Consider the following 15,399-nt stretch of genomic DNA (forward strand, 5'->3'; position numbering starts at 1 on the left):
GGACAACTTCAGCCCAACCAACCCAGACTCAATATCAAGCAATCCAAAAATGGTTATTAAAAAACCAATAGACATATGTAGACAGACACTTGCTATCTAATGCGTCATAGACAATATATATACGCTTTCCAAATCTAGCGTAACGTAACGTAAGGTAACCAATGCGCCCTTTCTCTTTCCCTTGTTTCCAAAGTGCCAATCAGGCCTATCTCCTTCAACTCAACTCGACTGCCTGCTCAATCAAGAGGCTCATATCCAATTCTGTAGATACTGTAGATGAGGTCATCTCAAGACCCCCCTGGTCGTCATTGCAAAGGCGGGTCGTGGGGTAAAAAGTTGCCCACAATTAAGGCTGGCCTAGTAAAAGAGAGCTATTAGTAACACATAACACGACACTCAACCAAGCTCTCTACGTACAATTTGTGATCATCCCGTCGAATCATAAACGAGAAGCAGCATTTCACAATGGGGTGATTTGACCCAGGAGTGGGATTCTTGAGCGAGCAGGCCGTCAGGAGGGTCTCGTGCGCCGGATCAAAAGCGATGGTGCCAAACTCTTCCCAGTAGCGAACCATTGATTCTTCTGTGAGAATCTCGTGCAACGCAATCTTGCCCTAGATTCAACTAGCGTTAGCAAACATATCTTGACCGCCTTCCTCGCTGAGACAAGGTGCTCGGAGCCACGTGGAGCTGCATCAGGGGAACAAGACTCACATCTCTGAGCTGGGCGACTGACACGCCAATCAACTCGGCCATCTCCTTGTTGCCTCTAAAGATCTCACCGGTCCTTCGCCAGCAGCATGCTGGTACCGCCATGCTCGCAAAGACCCGGTCGTAGTCCATGAGCTGCTTCTCAAACCACATCTCAACGTACACAAGCTCCATATCCGTCAAGGCCTGCGCCTTCTCGCGGAACTTGGGCCGGAACTGGTTGATGGTCCGTAGAATCTTCTGCTTGGACGATGGAGCGATGTGAGAGTCGAGGTAAGTACCCAAGCGAGCGTACCCCTTGATGTAGTTGAAGGGCTTGAGCAGGCCGGCGTCGTACTTGGCCTTGAGCACACGTGCCATACGCTCCTCGGGCGTATCGTTGCCCGATGGATCAGCGGCCTGGAGATAGTATTCACGGGCCTTGTCGGCGGGCACGACGCTCCCCGGCCGTGGGATGGCCTTGCCCTCGAGGTTGTTGGTCGGGGGTGGCAGCATCGATCCCCCCGACATGTTGTTGGACATCGGGTTCGAGCCGCCAGCTGCCAGGGAGTTGCTGCTGTTGCCGAATCCAGGCAACATTTCCGACTGGCTCGACCTTCTGAATGCCGCCGGGCTCTGCTGGGAGTCTTCGGACGGCACCCCGCCGTCATCGAGCAGGCTGGTGTGGAGGAAGTCGTTGAGAAGGTTGAACTCGTGGGTGACTTCGGGGGCGATCATGTAGTTGGGGTGGAAGCTGTGCATGTCATGGAAGTGGTTCTGGGCCGTCATCCACGCATCTTGAAAGCCAGCGACTGGGTTGGGGTGGCGTGTCAGCGATCTCTCAACTCAACATCAGAACATCAGGAACAACAAGCAAAGCTCAGCTCAGGCACAAGGACAAGGCCCAGCCCCCAGCAAGGCGAGCACACCCGGTGCGTGCTCCGCTCGTGATTAAAAATCGAGACAAGCAAGGGACGGGCCCCTCCCAGTGGCAGGACAGAGGGGACCCAAGACGTACATTGATTCGCGTTGCTGTTGCCGTTGTTCAACGTATTTCCCTGCAGCCCGGAGACATGACCGGGTTGCACAATGGACAGCGGGCTACCCTGGCCCAGCACGCCCCCAAATCCCTTGGCACCTCTCTGCCTCGTCGCATCAAAGTTGGGCGGTGGACCCATGGTGCTCGAGATGGAGCTTCGAGCCATGTCGGACTGGGCATCCGACTCATCGACAACAGAGGTGCTCTGTATGCTCTGGACGCTCTTGGCCTTTTTGGAGTCGGCGTCGCGGGGCTCGTCGTGGCAGAGGTGCCCGATGTTGCGCTTGATACATCTCGTGCATGGTCTCTCCTATCCACAACGTCAGTGGCATGTCTTCGAGGGTGGGAAGAAGCAAGCCCCCTTTCCGCCCTGGCAGATAAATACGACTGCCAGCTGAGCTGAGCTGCGCAGCGCAGCGCATCAAGGGGGTTCGCCAGGATCTTACATACAAGATCGCATGTCATGTGCTATAGCCGCATAGGAAACATGGTGTCAGCAACGTCTCTTCTATCTCAGGACTCGGAGCGGGTGCAGGTCAGGCAGGGCAAGGGTCGACAGGAAGACAAGGCAAGGCAAGTCAACTCGTAGGCGTTGCATCGTCGCACCACAGTCGACGCAGCAAATAGTCCTGCGCCTCGGAGCGCCCGAGGCCGTCTCAGAGACCTCGAGGCAGCCAATGCGAAGTGCGCATGGGTTGAGTTTGAGGTTGACTTACAGATCGTCGGCAATATACGCAAGCTGTAGGAACGCGCGCGCCCCCCGGCAGTGTCAGCCCAGATTCAAGTCTTGATTCAAAATAAAGTCATGCGCCGCGCCGAAGCCTGCCTATCCACCGTAGCTAGGAGTTGCCAGAGGCGGCAGGTGGTTGGGGTTTGTTGTGCTTCAGCATCTCTCGGGACCTCATCTACAATGAGCAACCAGAACCGCAACTCCCAACCAACCAAACGACGGCGCGGGCTTTGGTCGCATGCGCATACGACAAGGGACAAGGCAGTAATAGGTTAAAGCAACAGCATTCTAGGTTGGGCGTACCGTGGTTCACTTTGCGTCTCTTCTTGGTAGGAGTCTTGTGGTTGCCTGTGGCGGCGCTATTCGAGCTCTTGTCGCGATTCTTGGCTTTGCCATCGTCACCCTTGGCTGGGTCCTCCTTGACGCTCTTGCCCATGGCAGCGGCGTTCCGGTCGGTCATGTTGTCCTATGCTCCCATTGGATCTCGAGGTTACGCAGTGGGCGTCAGGTTCGCAGATCATTTGCGGCTCGCTGCAGCGGCGGTCGTCTTCTTCTCTCGAGGTCTACGGCTCAGCCGAACGCGACACGATCCATCCGCACCGCACCGCACGTTGGTCGTAGTCGGCTGTTTCTGTTCGGTTCTGCGACGTCTCTGCGAAGCGCATGCGCGGCTGGTGAGCCTCGGGGCAAGGGTGAATCTGTTCTGGCACCGTAGGTGTGTCGCGCGCGCGGGAAATGGTCCCGTGGAGGGGGAGGGGGGAAGAATCGAAGGTGGCGGCGGAGGTGGAGTGAGTGAGGCCGAGGCGGGAGGGAAAGGCAAGGCTCAGGTGAGGCAGGCGGCGGCACTGTAGACGGCAGTCGGCAGCAGCGGCTTTGGGGGGTCGGGTGTTTGGAATTGATGGCTCAGCAGCCGAGGCTGGCTCGGGGGGAGGTAAAAGAAGGGACCGTCTCTAAAACAAAACAAGTCGGAGAGAGAGACAAAAATTGCAAGACCCGACTGATTTGAGGACCTAGACGGTGAAGTTTGGCCTGACCTGGGGCCGGAACGGGCTGGGCCTTAGTTGACCACTGTGGGGGCAGGACAAGACGACGCTGAAGGAGACGAGACGCACGAGGGGAGTGAGTGGAGTGTGGATCTATTCTCGGTGGACTCGAGGTGGTGATCAGCCAGTTCCTAGGTTGACGTTTAGTTCATCAGTTGGTTCTGTCGCCGGTGGTCAGTGAGATTGATTGATTCTAGACGGTAATAGTCTATGTCGTCAGCTCAGCTCAGACCAGCTCAGGCCAGTCCAGGATGAAAGGATGAAACTACTTCATGGCTCGATGGAGAAACGGATCACAATGGACGACTTCCAATGACTTGACGGTCAGGGCCAGGGAATGGCGCGGGGCAGCGCTGGTTGGCCTCCCCGGTGAGCGAGCAGCAGCATTAGAAACCGGCCGGAGCGGATCCCGGGTCTGTCTCTACAGCACTGTATGCTCTGTAAGTTTCAACGCCCGCAGCAAAGTGACCGCAACGAGACGCCTTCTTTCTCCCAGCGGACTTCCAGTCCGGCCGGGTTGACCTTCCCTTCACTCCAGGCGCGCAACAGCTCCACAAGCCGACTCGTTAGCGCAAGCACCGTACAGCTGGTTTACATAACGAGACAGTGAAGCCAACACTCGGAAGCATTGCATTCGTATACAGTGTTGAATGATATCAACAGTAAACTGTGCTTTTCCATGGATGATGGATTTGTATTGCATCAATCAGCAGAAAACACACCACATTTCCTCGGACCCCTCATAATTTCCCGGAGCCGAAAATCGCGGCAGAGCGGAAGGAGAAAAAGAAGAATGAGCAGCACAAGATAGCCGAATGAGGGATGGGACAGGCACAGCATGAATAAGCTCAAAGCCAAGCCCCCATCACACACACCAAGGATGAGAAATTCATTTCACATCTGCTGACTCTCTGTAAGAAACCCCAGCCTCCAATTGTCTACAGTCGTTGTCAGACCACTTTCTCCCCTTGTTCTTGTTCCAAATGAAACGGGCTGTGTATCTGCCAGGCATACCTATCATCTGATCTTCAGCTTGGACTATGGGGCCTGGTACGATGGCATCTAAAGCGTACGAGTTTTTTCCCCCCCTTCCAAAACGAGATGGAAGACGGAGAAGGCTTTGGAAGATCCATGGCGCTAGGCTTCAAGACGCCTTTCCATATTGGGTAATCTCTCACTTGGGCTATTCTCTGAATGAATTCACTCACAGCGTAGGCCTCTTGATGACCATCGCATCGCCATGGCTTTGCAATCTCGCATGGTATATTTCGCAAGAGGCCTCAGGTCCTTCACCGCTCAATTGGATACCTAACCCCCCGCCTGTCAGCCCCCAAAGTTTGGATGCAACTGCTCAAGTCTTGACCAGAGAAAAAAAAGTCATTCCGGACATCGGCTATGCGCGGCTATCAATCATCCATGACACGCCCGTGGAACGCGCCTCATGATATGCCTTGTGACAACAATCATGGACGTGTTCCTCTCAAGCCAATTCGTTCTCTTGTTTTTGTGTGTGTCTGGCGGCCTCTTCTTCAAGCAGGTACTTTGCCTTGGACTTACATACAAAACTTGCATACGTAAGGTGACATGATGACCATCCCAGCCCCGTTGGGCCGATGCAAGACATCGGTGACATGGACGGTCAGCCAGGCACTCAACTTTCGGAGGCTGGAATTTGTTCGGTCCCTAGCACCACCCGGCCGTCTGGTGCCATAACTTGTACATCTGTCGATCAATCAAGATCCAGGCTTCTGGAACTGATGAATTATCAGATGGGCCGTTGAGAGTTTATCTCTTGATTGAAGCATAATCTGTACCCTCCAAAATCCCCGCAACGGACACGGCCTCCAGTCCGAAGAAGAAACGACATGTATCTTTCTCCAAGACGCGTGGCTGAACAAAGCAATTCCTCGCAAAGCATGACCTCTCAAATGTTACTCGATCTGCAAGAGCGCGACAAGCGCTTGGCGTCTCTGCATTAAAACATGTCGCCCGCTGCAGGGCCGAGTTCAAGTCCTTTGGTTTTTCTGCAAATCTTCATGACGCTGTGCTGTCGGCACATCGTTGCACCGAAATGCATTTGCATCTAAATCGAGGTTGGTTTTTGCAGTTGTTGTTGTTGTTGTTGTTGTCATTATCATCATCTACATATAGCACATTTCATATCATGCATCCATGCATATGACTATCATCCAGCATCCAGAACACTGTGACTCCGTAGAGCAGCCAACACCAAGCCCATGACACATCCTGTCCCACTCTGTCACTTGCCGTGACCTTGTTCTCGTTGGCCCAGACCGAGCCTCCAAGACATGCCCCCTCTCGTTCATCTGCCGCCCCGTCCTCCACACTTTTCATCGGATCAGATCGCCACAAAGAAACTCTTTTCCCCATCCCGGGGCACAACCCTCGCCCTGCGCATAATGTCATCCTCACACGCCAACCTAATCCTCTCGGGCGTCGCCGGACTCTCCAGCCTCAGCAGGCCCCCGTCGTTGTCCTCGCCTTGCCCCGAAGCCGCTACCCCGGCCTGCGCCCGAGCCGCCTTGAGCGCATCCCGGATCGCGAAGAAGACGGAGCTGCCCATGAAGAGAGGAGGCTCCCCCACGCCACGGCTCCGCTGGATCGTTCGTAGCTCCTTCCACTCCACGTCCTTGAGCAGCGATACGTTGAAGGTCTGGGGGATGTCACGGAATCCGGGGATCTTGTATGTGCCTGGTCCCCGCGTGAAGAGGTGTCCGGCATTCGGCCCGTTCCGTAGCCAGAGTGACTCCTCCATGGTGAAGAGGCCAAGTCCTTGGATAAACGCTCCTTGGATCTGTCCGTAGTCGATCGCCGGGTTGATCGATTGTCCCACATCCATTTTGATGTCTGCCCGCACACAAGTCCATGTTCCTGTCAGCAGATCCAACTCGACTTCAGCTGCAGCAACTCCTTGCGTAAAGTAGAAAAACATCTTGCCCTTGCCCGTGTTCCAGTCGTAGCCAATCTCTGGCGTCTTGTAGAAACCCTGTGCCGAAAGATTCACACGGTCAAAGTAAGCAGCGTGAGCAAGCTCCTTCATGGTTGCTTCAGGACCCAGCTTCTTTCGATAAGGCGCCAACCGCTCATTGAGCTGCTCGCAAGCATTAAAGATGGCATAACCGTTCAGATCTGAAGATGCTGAAGCTGCCGTTGCAGACGCGTTGGCCACAGTGTTGGTCGACGTCTCCGAGATGAACACATTGTCCAGCGGCACACCCAATGCCTGTGCAGCAATCTGCGAGAGCTTGGTGTACAACCCCTGTCCCATCTCCGTACCGCCGTGGGCCACCAGGATGGAGCCGTCGTGATAGATGTGCACGAGAGCACCAGCCTGGTTCAAAAACAGGGCGGTAAACGAGATGCCAAACTTTGTCGGGATAAGGGCCAGGCCCCTCTTCCGCCACCTATTGGTCTTGTTGAACTCGGCCACGGCGAATCTCCGCTGCGGGTAGATGGCCTCATCTTGCACCTGCTTATACATGAGCGGCACATGCCAGTCTCCCAGCCCCTGGCCAAAGTGTGTCTGGCCGTCGCTCCCGTACATATTGATCTGCCGCAGCTGCTCGACCGGCATGCCCAACCGATCCGCCACCTCCTCCATGTACGTCTCGGCGATGAACATGCCCTGAGGCCCGCCAAAGCCTCGGAAGGCCGTGTTGGACATGGTGTTTGTCTTGCACAGACGTCCCCTGATATGCACGTTGGGGATGCTGTAACACCCGTCCACGTGGGTCATGGCTCGCTCGCATACCGCCGCGCTCAGGTCAAACGTCCATCCTGCATTGTTGAAGATGTCGCAGTCCAAGGCCTGGATCTTGCCGTCCTTGTTGACTCCCACCTTGTACTTGCCCAGGAAGGGATGTCGTTGACCGCTTATCACCATGTCCTCCTCTCGTGTAAGCATGTAGCGGACAGGTCTCTTGGTCTTCTTTGCCGCGAGAGCCACTGCAGAGCTGAGAATGACTGATCGTGACTCCTTTCCACCAAAACCGCCGCCTAATCGCTTGACGCGTACGACAATCTTGTTTGCTTGCACGTCACACACTCGTGACGCAAATACTTGCCTGGGAAATGTTAGAACCGGAATGGTGCTCTGGAGGCTAAACTCACGTCTCGTTGGCGTTTTGTGTGCTGGCAAATATCTCCATCTCACCATCCTCAGGCTTTGGAACGGCTAGACAGGCATTCGTCTCGAGGTAGAAGTGCTCTTGTCCACCCATCCTCACCGTACCGGTAAAGATGTGATCGCACTTCTTGAAAGCCTCCTCCGCATCACCCTTTTTGATCTCGCGGAAGAACTTGTGATAGCTGTCCGCTTCAATAGCGTCCTCGATCGAGAGAACCGCAGGAAGGTCTTCGTATTCCACCTTGACTGCCCTAGCTGCCTCTTGCGCCTTTTGAGGTGAAGTTGCTAGTATCAGGGCGATCGGTTGGCCTGCAGTCAATATCTCGTTCTCTGCAAAGATGACTTCGTCAAAGTGTGGCGGTCCAAACTTGTTGGCGTCCGCAGATGGCATATCATCCTTGTCCACGACGTCCACCACTCCAGGCATATCAAGTGCATCTGCATAGTCGATGGAGATAATCTTGGCGTGGGCTCTCTTTGAGAGAACGTAACAGGCATAAAGCTCGTTTTTCAGGGGAGGAATGTCGTCGGTATACTGTGCTTCGCCGGTTGTTTGCTTCAGGGCGGCCAGGTGAGATTTGGACTGTCCGGTAACTTCCTTTGTATATGCAGCCGCGGCATGCTCGTCAACTTGTCCTCCTGATAGGTCTCTCTCGATTTCATCGATCGCCTCCTTATCGACATGGTTCGAGCTCCCGTCGAGAATGGTGAGAACGTCGTGGTAGAATCGGTAAAAGAAGCCAAATGCAAGAGCCTTTCGGTACGAAGCCATTCCTCCGGGGACACTGAACTGCAGATCAAAGTCTCGGCCGAGAGCGCTCATGGTCCCTTCAAGGGTACCAAGGTCCGCAAAGCGCTTCCCGATAAGATACTCCATCGCTGTCTTGGCAGCAACGGTCATCGCAGCCATGCCGCCATAAATGAGATTAACTTCTGTGACGATGCCTTCGTCATCCAGCCTCACCCGGAGGGCGCCGGTAACAATGGCAATGTCGTCATCTTTCCGCTTCGCCTGCTTGTACGCCCTGAAGAACTCGCCCTTTCCCTGCGTAACGGGGATTCGTATTGATGCAATGATTGCATCTGGAGCAAGAGCCGTTCTTCGGTATCCGGTAAAGAACTGAGAGACAGGAATTTCCGTCTCTTTTGTTGATGACTTGGCGACTAACACGGCGTTGGCCGCCCACAGCACTGGGTTCAGATCTGAGATTGGTGAAGCCGTGACCAAGTTTCCAGCTGGAGTGCCGACGTTTCGAATCTGCCGACCTGCAAAGAACTTGAGTTGTTTAAGCATAGACTCAAAGACTTGAGCACGCTCGTGTCCGTAATGGGGGATGGCATGCTCGCATATCGTCTCCAGGTCAGTCAAGACAACATTTCCGCCAACCTCGAGGTGATCGTCCTTGAAGCTGTACTGCCGTAACTCAGCAATATCCCCAACATATACCGAGACAGGGTATTGTAGAGCCTTGAACTTGATCTCGATCTGTGTCTCTGTGCTTCCACCGATAATCTTTGCTTGTGGATGTGCGGCCTTGATCTGAAGGAGCTGATCGAGAGTGACAGGTCGATACCATCTCTTTCTCTTATTCCCAAAGGCCAGGGGTCGTAGTTCGTGTCTCTTCAGGGCGGGCGGGAAGATGAGTTCGGTCTCTGGGTTGTACTCGATGAACCCCGGTGGCGTAAACTTCTTGATCGGCGCGTCGTCCAGGTTCGCCTTTTGCATACAGCATCCTCCGTTAGGTGGACCGTTTCCATTCTCCATGCAGCACCCAGTTCCTCCAGCCTTCTTAAACTTTTGACCAGGCTTATCAACGCTGAAGGTCTGAGCCGCATCGAGAATCGATCTGTAACCCGTACATCGGCACAGATTTCCATCAAAGGCCTCTTCGACGTCGTCTTTCGAAGGCGAGGTGTTATTCCGTAGCAGAGCGTACAAGCTCATCACAATACCAGGGGTACAGAAACCACATTGGCTGCCGTTGGACTTGGCGATCCGTTCTTGAGCAGGATGAGGCCTCTGGGTGTTGCCGATACCCTCGACAGTGATGACATGCTTGCCATCTAAGCTGACGAGAGGGGCCAAGCAAGCGTTGACGCTGGCATGGTAGATCTGCTTCGTCGTGGGGTTAAACTGGCTGACCACAATGGTACAGGCTCCGCAACCACCTTCGCCACAGCCACTGTATATGTCAGCATAAGAGGTTCACGATGATTTCAGAGCACTTACAGCTTTGTCCCTGTAAGTCCAATTCCCCGTAGGTACTCGAGGACTGTAATCTCTGGGTCGATCTCGTCTAGCACTACTCTTGTTCCGTTCAAATAGAAACGGAGGGTATCGTCGAATTTGGAGGTCAGAGTGGCCAAAGGCTCAGGGTTGGTGTCCCGCACGGGAGACACGGCGCTTGGCGCCATGATGGTTACGATGCGGTCAAGTAGGTATGAGACAACAGTATCAACAGACAACAATATGAACGCCTGCTGTCCAGTGGCAAGGGAAAACAATTAGAAGGAGAAAAAAGAAAACAAGCTTTAAAACTAGAGGCAATGGATCCTTTTAAGGGTTCATATCAAACCGAGGTTCCTGACGAGGGTGAGGGGGGAGATACAAGACGGCTCACGAGACGCGTTAGAGGGGGGTCGGTATCATCAAAGCAGTAAAAAAAGCCAGTGCGTCATCTCTACCACTGACAGTCCACGCTTGTGCAACAGCACCTTCCCTGATTGATTAACGGGAGGTGAACGGTGAGCAAACGCGGGCGAGTTTGCATGTGCGGGCAGCGAGTGCCAGATTGTTTGATTCGCCCGCCAGCCAGAGACGGGGTAGTACTAATCGCCAATCGCCACTGATAAGGGCAGATTTACACCCGTGCGCCACCTCGGGGCGGGGAACATGCCGCTTACCCCACGTCTCTTTTCCTCCGGAAGGGTCCACCGCCTCGGCCGGCTCCGCGGGGAGTTTGATCGGGGGCTTCCACCTGAAGATAGGGAGGGACCTGTATGGACGGAGATAAAGATGGAGGTTTGTAATAGACACAGCTGTCAAGATATATAGCTTTGGTTAATTCTTGCCCTTATCCCAGAGTGATTTCTGGTCTATATGATCACCCCATACCTATCAACGAGCACAAACTGTTCGAGCCATATCACTTTGTTGTAGCTGCTCCAGGTATCAACACGGTTATCTCTTGGCATCCTATCCGGGGATTTATCCCGACTTCCCCAGGTTCCCAGCATGCTTCTACGTACATATCAATCGACCAATGTGCATGAACAAGGGTAGACACGCATATACGGGACACCTCCCGATTTGTTCAAAGTAAATCTATGACATTCATCTATCAGATATCTAACTCTCCATTTAACGCTTTTTAAATCTTTACTCTTTACTCCTGGATGTACTTCTTCAGGCTCCTTAGACGCTCCTTGGCCTGCTCCAGCACATCATCATTCTTGCACACCGCGAACCGGATGTAGTCCTCAGCCAGGTGCGCGTTGCCCTCAGTGTAAAACTCAGTCGGAGGGATCGCCGCAACACCAACCTCCTGGATCAGGAACCACGCCAGCTTAAAGTCGCGTGGGCGGCTAGCCACGTGGGGAGGGAAGGGGTAGTCCTCAGGGAGCTTCACCTTGGCCATGTTGACAAGCAAGAAATATCCACCCTCGGGGTAGGTGACAGGCAGGTGAAGCTCCTCAAAGACCTCCTTGAGTCGGTCGATCTTGCCCTTCATCTCCTTGATCGTCTCATCCCAAAAGCCGTTGGTGGCAGCCTTCTCAAAGCCGACGGCTGCGGCCTCCTGGAGGGGTGCCACGGTGGAGAAGCAGATGCGGGTGTGGGCGGCAGAGACGTGCTGGATGAGCTCAGGGGGGCCAATCAGCCAACCTATAAACATGTCAGTTCCTGTTACTCCTTGAAGATGGTCGAGGTCAACATACCAACACGCCAGCCAGTAGCATAAAAGTTCTTTCCGGCAGAGCCAACAGTAAGAGTAATCTTCTCAACCTCTGGAGAAACCTTGGCAATTCGGTTGAAGGGCACATAGTAGAGACGGTCGTACACCTCATCGGAGAGGATAATGACCTGGTTCTTGACACAAATGTCTCCAATCTTCTGGACCTCTTCCTTGGAAAAGACCTTTCCAACAGGGTTATCTACTAGTTGTCAGCTTGGAACCGCAGTTCAAGTTTAGAGTACCCACGGGGAGTGTTGATGACAATCATCTTGGTGCGGGGAGTGAAGGCCCTCTCGAGCTCTTCAAAGTCAACAGTCCAGTCAGCAGCAGAAGAGTTGCTAGTAGCTCCCGACGCAGGAGGGTGCAGAGGCACATAAACAATCTTTCCACCAGCCATCTGGATGTTGCTAATGTATCTAGATGACTATCAGTGAGCTGCTCAGGGACTGATAAGACAACCAGGTACTCACTGATCAAAGAAAGGCTCAAAGACAATAACCTCATCACCAGGCTCGATAAAGCCCATAAAAGCAGAGAGCATACCCTCATTAGCGCCGGTGGTGACAACAACCTCAGTCTCGGGGTTCAGCTGACGACCCCAGAAGGGTGAGTAGGCATCCGCAATGGCCTTTCTCAACCGAGGTCGTCCCTTGGCGGGAGCATACTGGTTGCACTCAACACGGTCCAAGGCCTCCTTGGCAGCATCAAGAATGAACTTGGGAGGGTTATATCCAAAGAAACCCTGGCCCAAGTTCACGATAGGCTGATTGGGAGAAGAGGCAGCGGCCTCATTGATGATGGACCTGTGAGCCAGCACAGTCAGAGTCACAAGTCGTCAAAGCCATACAGTGCCAAGACTCACCAGACATCTTGTCTCTGGCCCTCCACTCGCGCCGCGGGGTGAAGCTTCCGTGTCTGGCTCATAGTGACGCTGCTAGAGAAAGATCTCGAGTGAAGAGGGGTGATGCTTCGAAGTGCGGTCCGGAGGAGCACAGACTGAGAGGAGGAGGGGCCAGTGGTTAATATGGAGCGCGACATTAACCACGACAAAACGACCTATCCTGGGTATTAGTCAGATGACCTCTTATTTTTTTTTCTCAGGCAAGTCTTCAGGGCATCTCACTTATTATCTTCTCGCGGAAAGATTATCTCAATTGGGCCGCGAGCGGTCTCCTCTCCACAAGGTTTGGCAGTTGCGACATCGCCGTAACCGGGGACGAATATCTGATGACTAATGTGGTGGAGTCTGGGGGAGACAGTGCGAATCGCGTCATACCCTCCAATGATGAGGACTTGATTCTATTTCCGCGAGGATTGGTTCGACAACTCCACACTGGGGTAGGACGCTATGAAGCTCGTCGAATCAGCTTTCATTTGAGGTCTTGCAATTCAAGAAATGAGTCCCGGCCTGCGTCGGGTTGCTTCCGATGGTACCCTCTTCTATCCCGCCTCCGACCCGATGCCGAGTTTCGTACGAGCCGGCCGAGGCCGGAGGTGGTGGGCTGGACTTCAAGGTTGAACGTCGATGTTGTTATCGGCTGCATACATCCTACTTCATCACTCACCATGACAAGAGCTTCAACTGTTCAGTTTGATTCAGCGAACCACAGCATTCAAGGCTGTGTCGCAGTTTGTATTAAGTTCTCATACAACTGCAAAGTCCATACCTACAACCTTGCTTCCGTTTGATTACATCCCCTCAACTCCTGTAGCTTTCACGCTCAACCATCCATTACCAGAAAACGATGGGCTCAAAACCCTCTGGAATCTTGAGTTCCATCCTCTTTGCCATCCCTGTCTCATATTCTTGTCGTTCGACCTTGTCGAGCATGTCGGGGATGACCTCGACAAGCTCCGCTGCTGTCACTCGAGCCTTGGGATTCCATTCCAGCATGCGACTCGCGAGCCCGACAATGTCATGATCCGGGTTCAGATCCAGCAGGTTCTGGGCGTGTGTGTGGCATTGTCGGGGATACATGCGCTCCTCCTTCTTGACGAATCTAGGAGACTGCGACATCATGGCGAGCAGGGAGACGCCCAGGGCCCAGATGTCGTCGCTAGTCCCTGCGTGTCGGTTGTGTCGAAAGACGTACGGCGACCAGTATGACTTTGTCCCGTGTGGCTTGTCACGGCTGTTGATGTTGATGACTCGCTTGACATCCGCGCAGTCGGCCATGGCCACGTTGACAGGATCCCACGATCGAACTAGGACATTTCGCGGTTTAAAGTCTCCGTGGTAACGACCCTGTCCGTGGAGGTATCGAAGAGCCCGTGAGAGTTGAAGCATCACTTCCAGCGTCTTCTTCTGTGGTACGCCATATGTGTAGTCGTTGATGAGTGTTTGCAGGTTGCCATGTGGGCAAAGCTCCAGTACGAGGACATTTGCGGAGGGATAGTCTGCGTCCTCGTAATAGTCAATGTACTTGACGATGTGTTCCTATATCAACCTGATAAGTATCAGCTGTATGAGTATGGACCATCATTCACTTACGTGGTTCAGATTTCGGAGCACGGAAGCCTCCCTGCGGAGGTTATTCACTGCATTAGGAGAGGTCTTGCCGGCAAACACGCCTCCATCGCGTTGCCGAAGAACCTTGTAAACGCAGGCGAAGCCGCCTTGACCTAGAAGAGTCCCTCGAATGTAAGGGCCGCCAGGGAAGTCGCGATTCCGGACCCTAGACTGCTCAATGTCTTCGCTATCCCAAACCCCCAGCGACGATGACATGTTGTTGAAAGAAAGCGCCTAGTGGATGCGCAGGCAGAAGTGTTCTTTGTTGGTGTAGAAAGAGCGTGGGTGTGATTGAAAAAAAGGTCGAGATTGAAGAGATGAGGATTTTTTTTGATGTATGCGATGGACGGGTCCAGGCATAAAGATAAAGCAGGAGGAGGAGTCCTTTACCTCGCCGGCCGCCTGCACTGCAGTGACGACGGGACGGGATAACTGAGGTGCACTGCACTGCACGTGTTGGACAACCTCTGTGAGGGTGCCTGCAGCGGTTCGAAAAAAAGTATTACGCCTCACGTGAGAGGATTTGCAAACGTTGCTGATGGGGATATTGCAGTGGACAAAGTTGTCTATGCTTCTGTTTCTGTTTGATTCATTGTTCCCGTTAGGGGCTTGGGCAAACAACATGTGGGTGGGAATAGCTTCTCACGGCCCGCTTTGCCAGTGACAAGCCTGGGGTATTTTCTGCGAATCACAAGGCTAGAAATACTGTGGAAGATTGACGGTGATGGACAGCTGGAAACAAGGCCAAAGGCAAGTGCAAAGAGGTGACAAACCGCCGACGAGACAAAGAAGCTTGAATAAAGGTCAACTCAAAACAGACCGTTGGCAAAATTTATTCACCTTCACTCCTGACAGCTCTGTTCATTGTTGTTTGTCTTTCAGATACGACATTCATATTCTTTGTCAGGGGCATTTCTCTTGTTCCCTTCACAGGACCAACTTGATGCACATCTTGATGCGACTACGATCCTTCTTGGATCGACTTTTATGCCATGATACCTCACAGTTCAAGCTTGAGGCCGAATTTGAAGAGTTTACTTTGATTCGAATCTTAAAATTGGGAATCTTGTCCCATACGGCCGAGAAGATCCTCTCCGTCCTCAACACTTCCCCTTCTTCCCCTCTCTTTCGCTTGCTAGACTTGCCAAGCTAACAACACTTTCTTGTTTTTCTATATACAAACTTGAACGAACTATTTCCTCATTTCTCTCACGAGAGTCCTCTTCTCTTTCGACTTCAAGACGCCTCTCACCTCAAACCTAATATTGGCATCTCTTGAACAACCTCT

The 15,399-nt window shown here is 53.2% G+C and overlaps 4 protein-coding genes across 4 annotated transcripts; all 4 read right to left on the minus strand.

Moving 5' to 3' along the window:
• Window positions 1-39: 39 nt before the first annotated feature.
• NECHADRAFT_65166 (uncharacterized protein) lies at window positions 40-3,507 on the minus strand. Its single transcript, XM_003049788.1, has 7 exons — window positions 2,763-3,507; window positions 2,446-2,468; window positions 2,180-2,197; window positions 1,667-2,039; window positions 715-1,535; window positions 418-614; window positions 40-357 (listed from the first exon to the last, which is right to left on the minus strand). Exons 1-7 carry the CDS (start codon window positions 2,917-2,919, stop codon window positions 306-308), a joined length of 1,641 nt encoding a protein of 546 aa, XP_003049834.1. The 5' UTR covers window positions 2,920-3,507; the 3' UTR covers window positions 40-305.
• A 2,354-nt stretch (window positions 3,508-5,861) lies between these two features.
• On the minus strand, window positions 5,862-10,064 carry NECHADRAFT_74201 (uncharacterized protein; the record flags this gene model as incomplete). The annotated part of the gene is made up of 3 exons (XM_003049789.1): window positions 5,862-7,587; window positions 7,634-9,832; window positions 9,880-10,064. 3 exons carry the CDS (start codon window positions 10,062-10,064, stop codon window positions 5,862-5,864), a joined length of 4,110 nt encoding a protein of 1,369 aa, XP_003049835.1.
• Window positions 10,065-10,964: 900 nt separating this feature from the next.
• NECHADRAFT_56943 (uncharacterized protein) lies at window positions 10,965-12,566 on the minus strand. The gene is made up of 5 exons (XM_003049790.1): window positions 12,465-12,566; window positions 12,073-12,405; window positions 11,849-12,018; window positions 11,586-11,801; window positions 10,965-11,532 (listed from the first exon to the last, which is right to left on the minus strand). The coding sequence occupies exons 1-5, from the start codon at window positions 12,524-12,526 to the stop codon at window positions 11,036-11,038; spliced, it is 1,278 nt and encodes a 425-aa protein (XP_003049836.1). The 5' UTR covers window positions 12,527-12,566; the 3' UTR covers window positions 10,965-11,035.
• Window positions 12,567-13,334: 768 nt separating this feature from the next.
• On the minus strand, window positions 13,335-14,327 carry NECHADRAFT_30161 (uncharacterized protein; the record flags this gene model as incomplete). The annotated part of the gene is made up of 3 exons (XM_003049791.1): window positions 13,335-13,709; window positions 13,761-14,039; window positions 14,094-14,327. The coding sequence occupies 3 exons, from the start codon at window positions 14,325-14,327 to the stop codon at window positions 13,335-13,337; spliced, it is 888 nt and encodes a 295-aa protein (XP_003049837.1).
• Window positions 14,328-15,399: the final 1,072 nt, after the last annotated feature.

Source organism: Fusarium vanettenii (assembly GCF_000151355.1).
Source record: "Fusarium vanettenii 77-13-4 chromosome 1 genomic scaffold NECHAsca_8_chr1_1_0, whole genome shotgun sequence".
NCBI classification, from domain to species: Eukaryota; Fungi; Ascomycota; class Sordariomycetes; order Hypocreales; family Nectriaceae; genus Fusarium; species Fusarium vanettenii.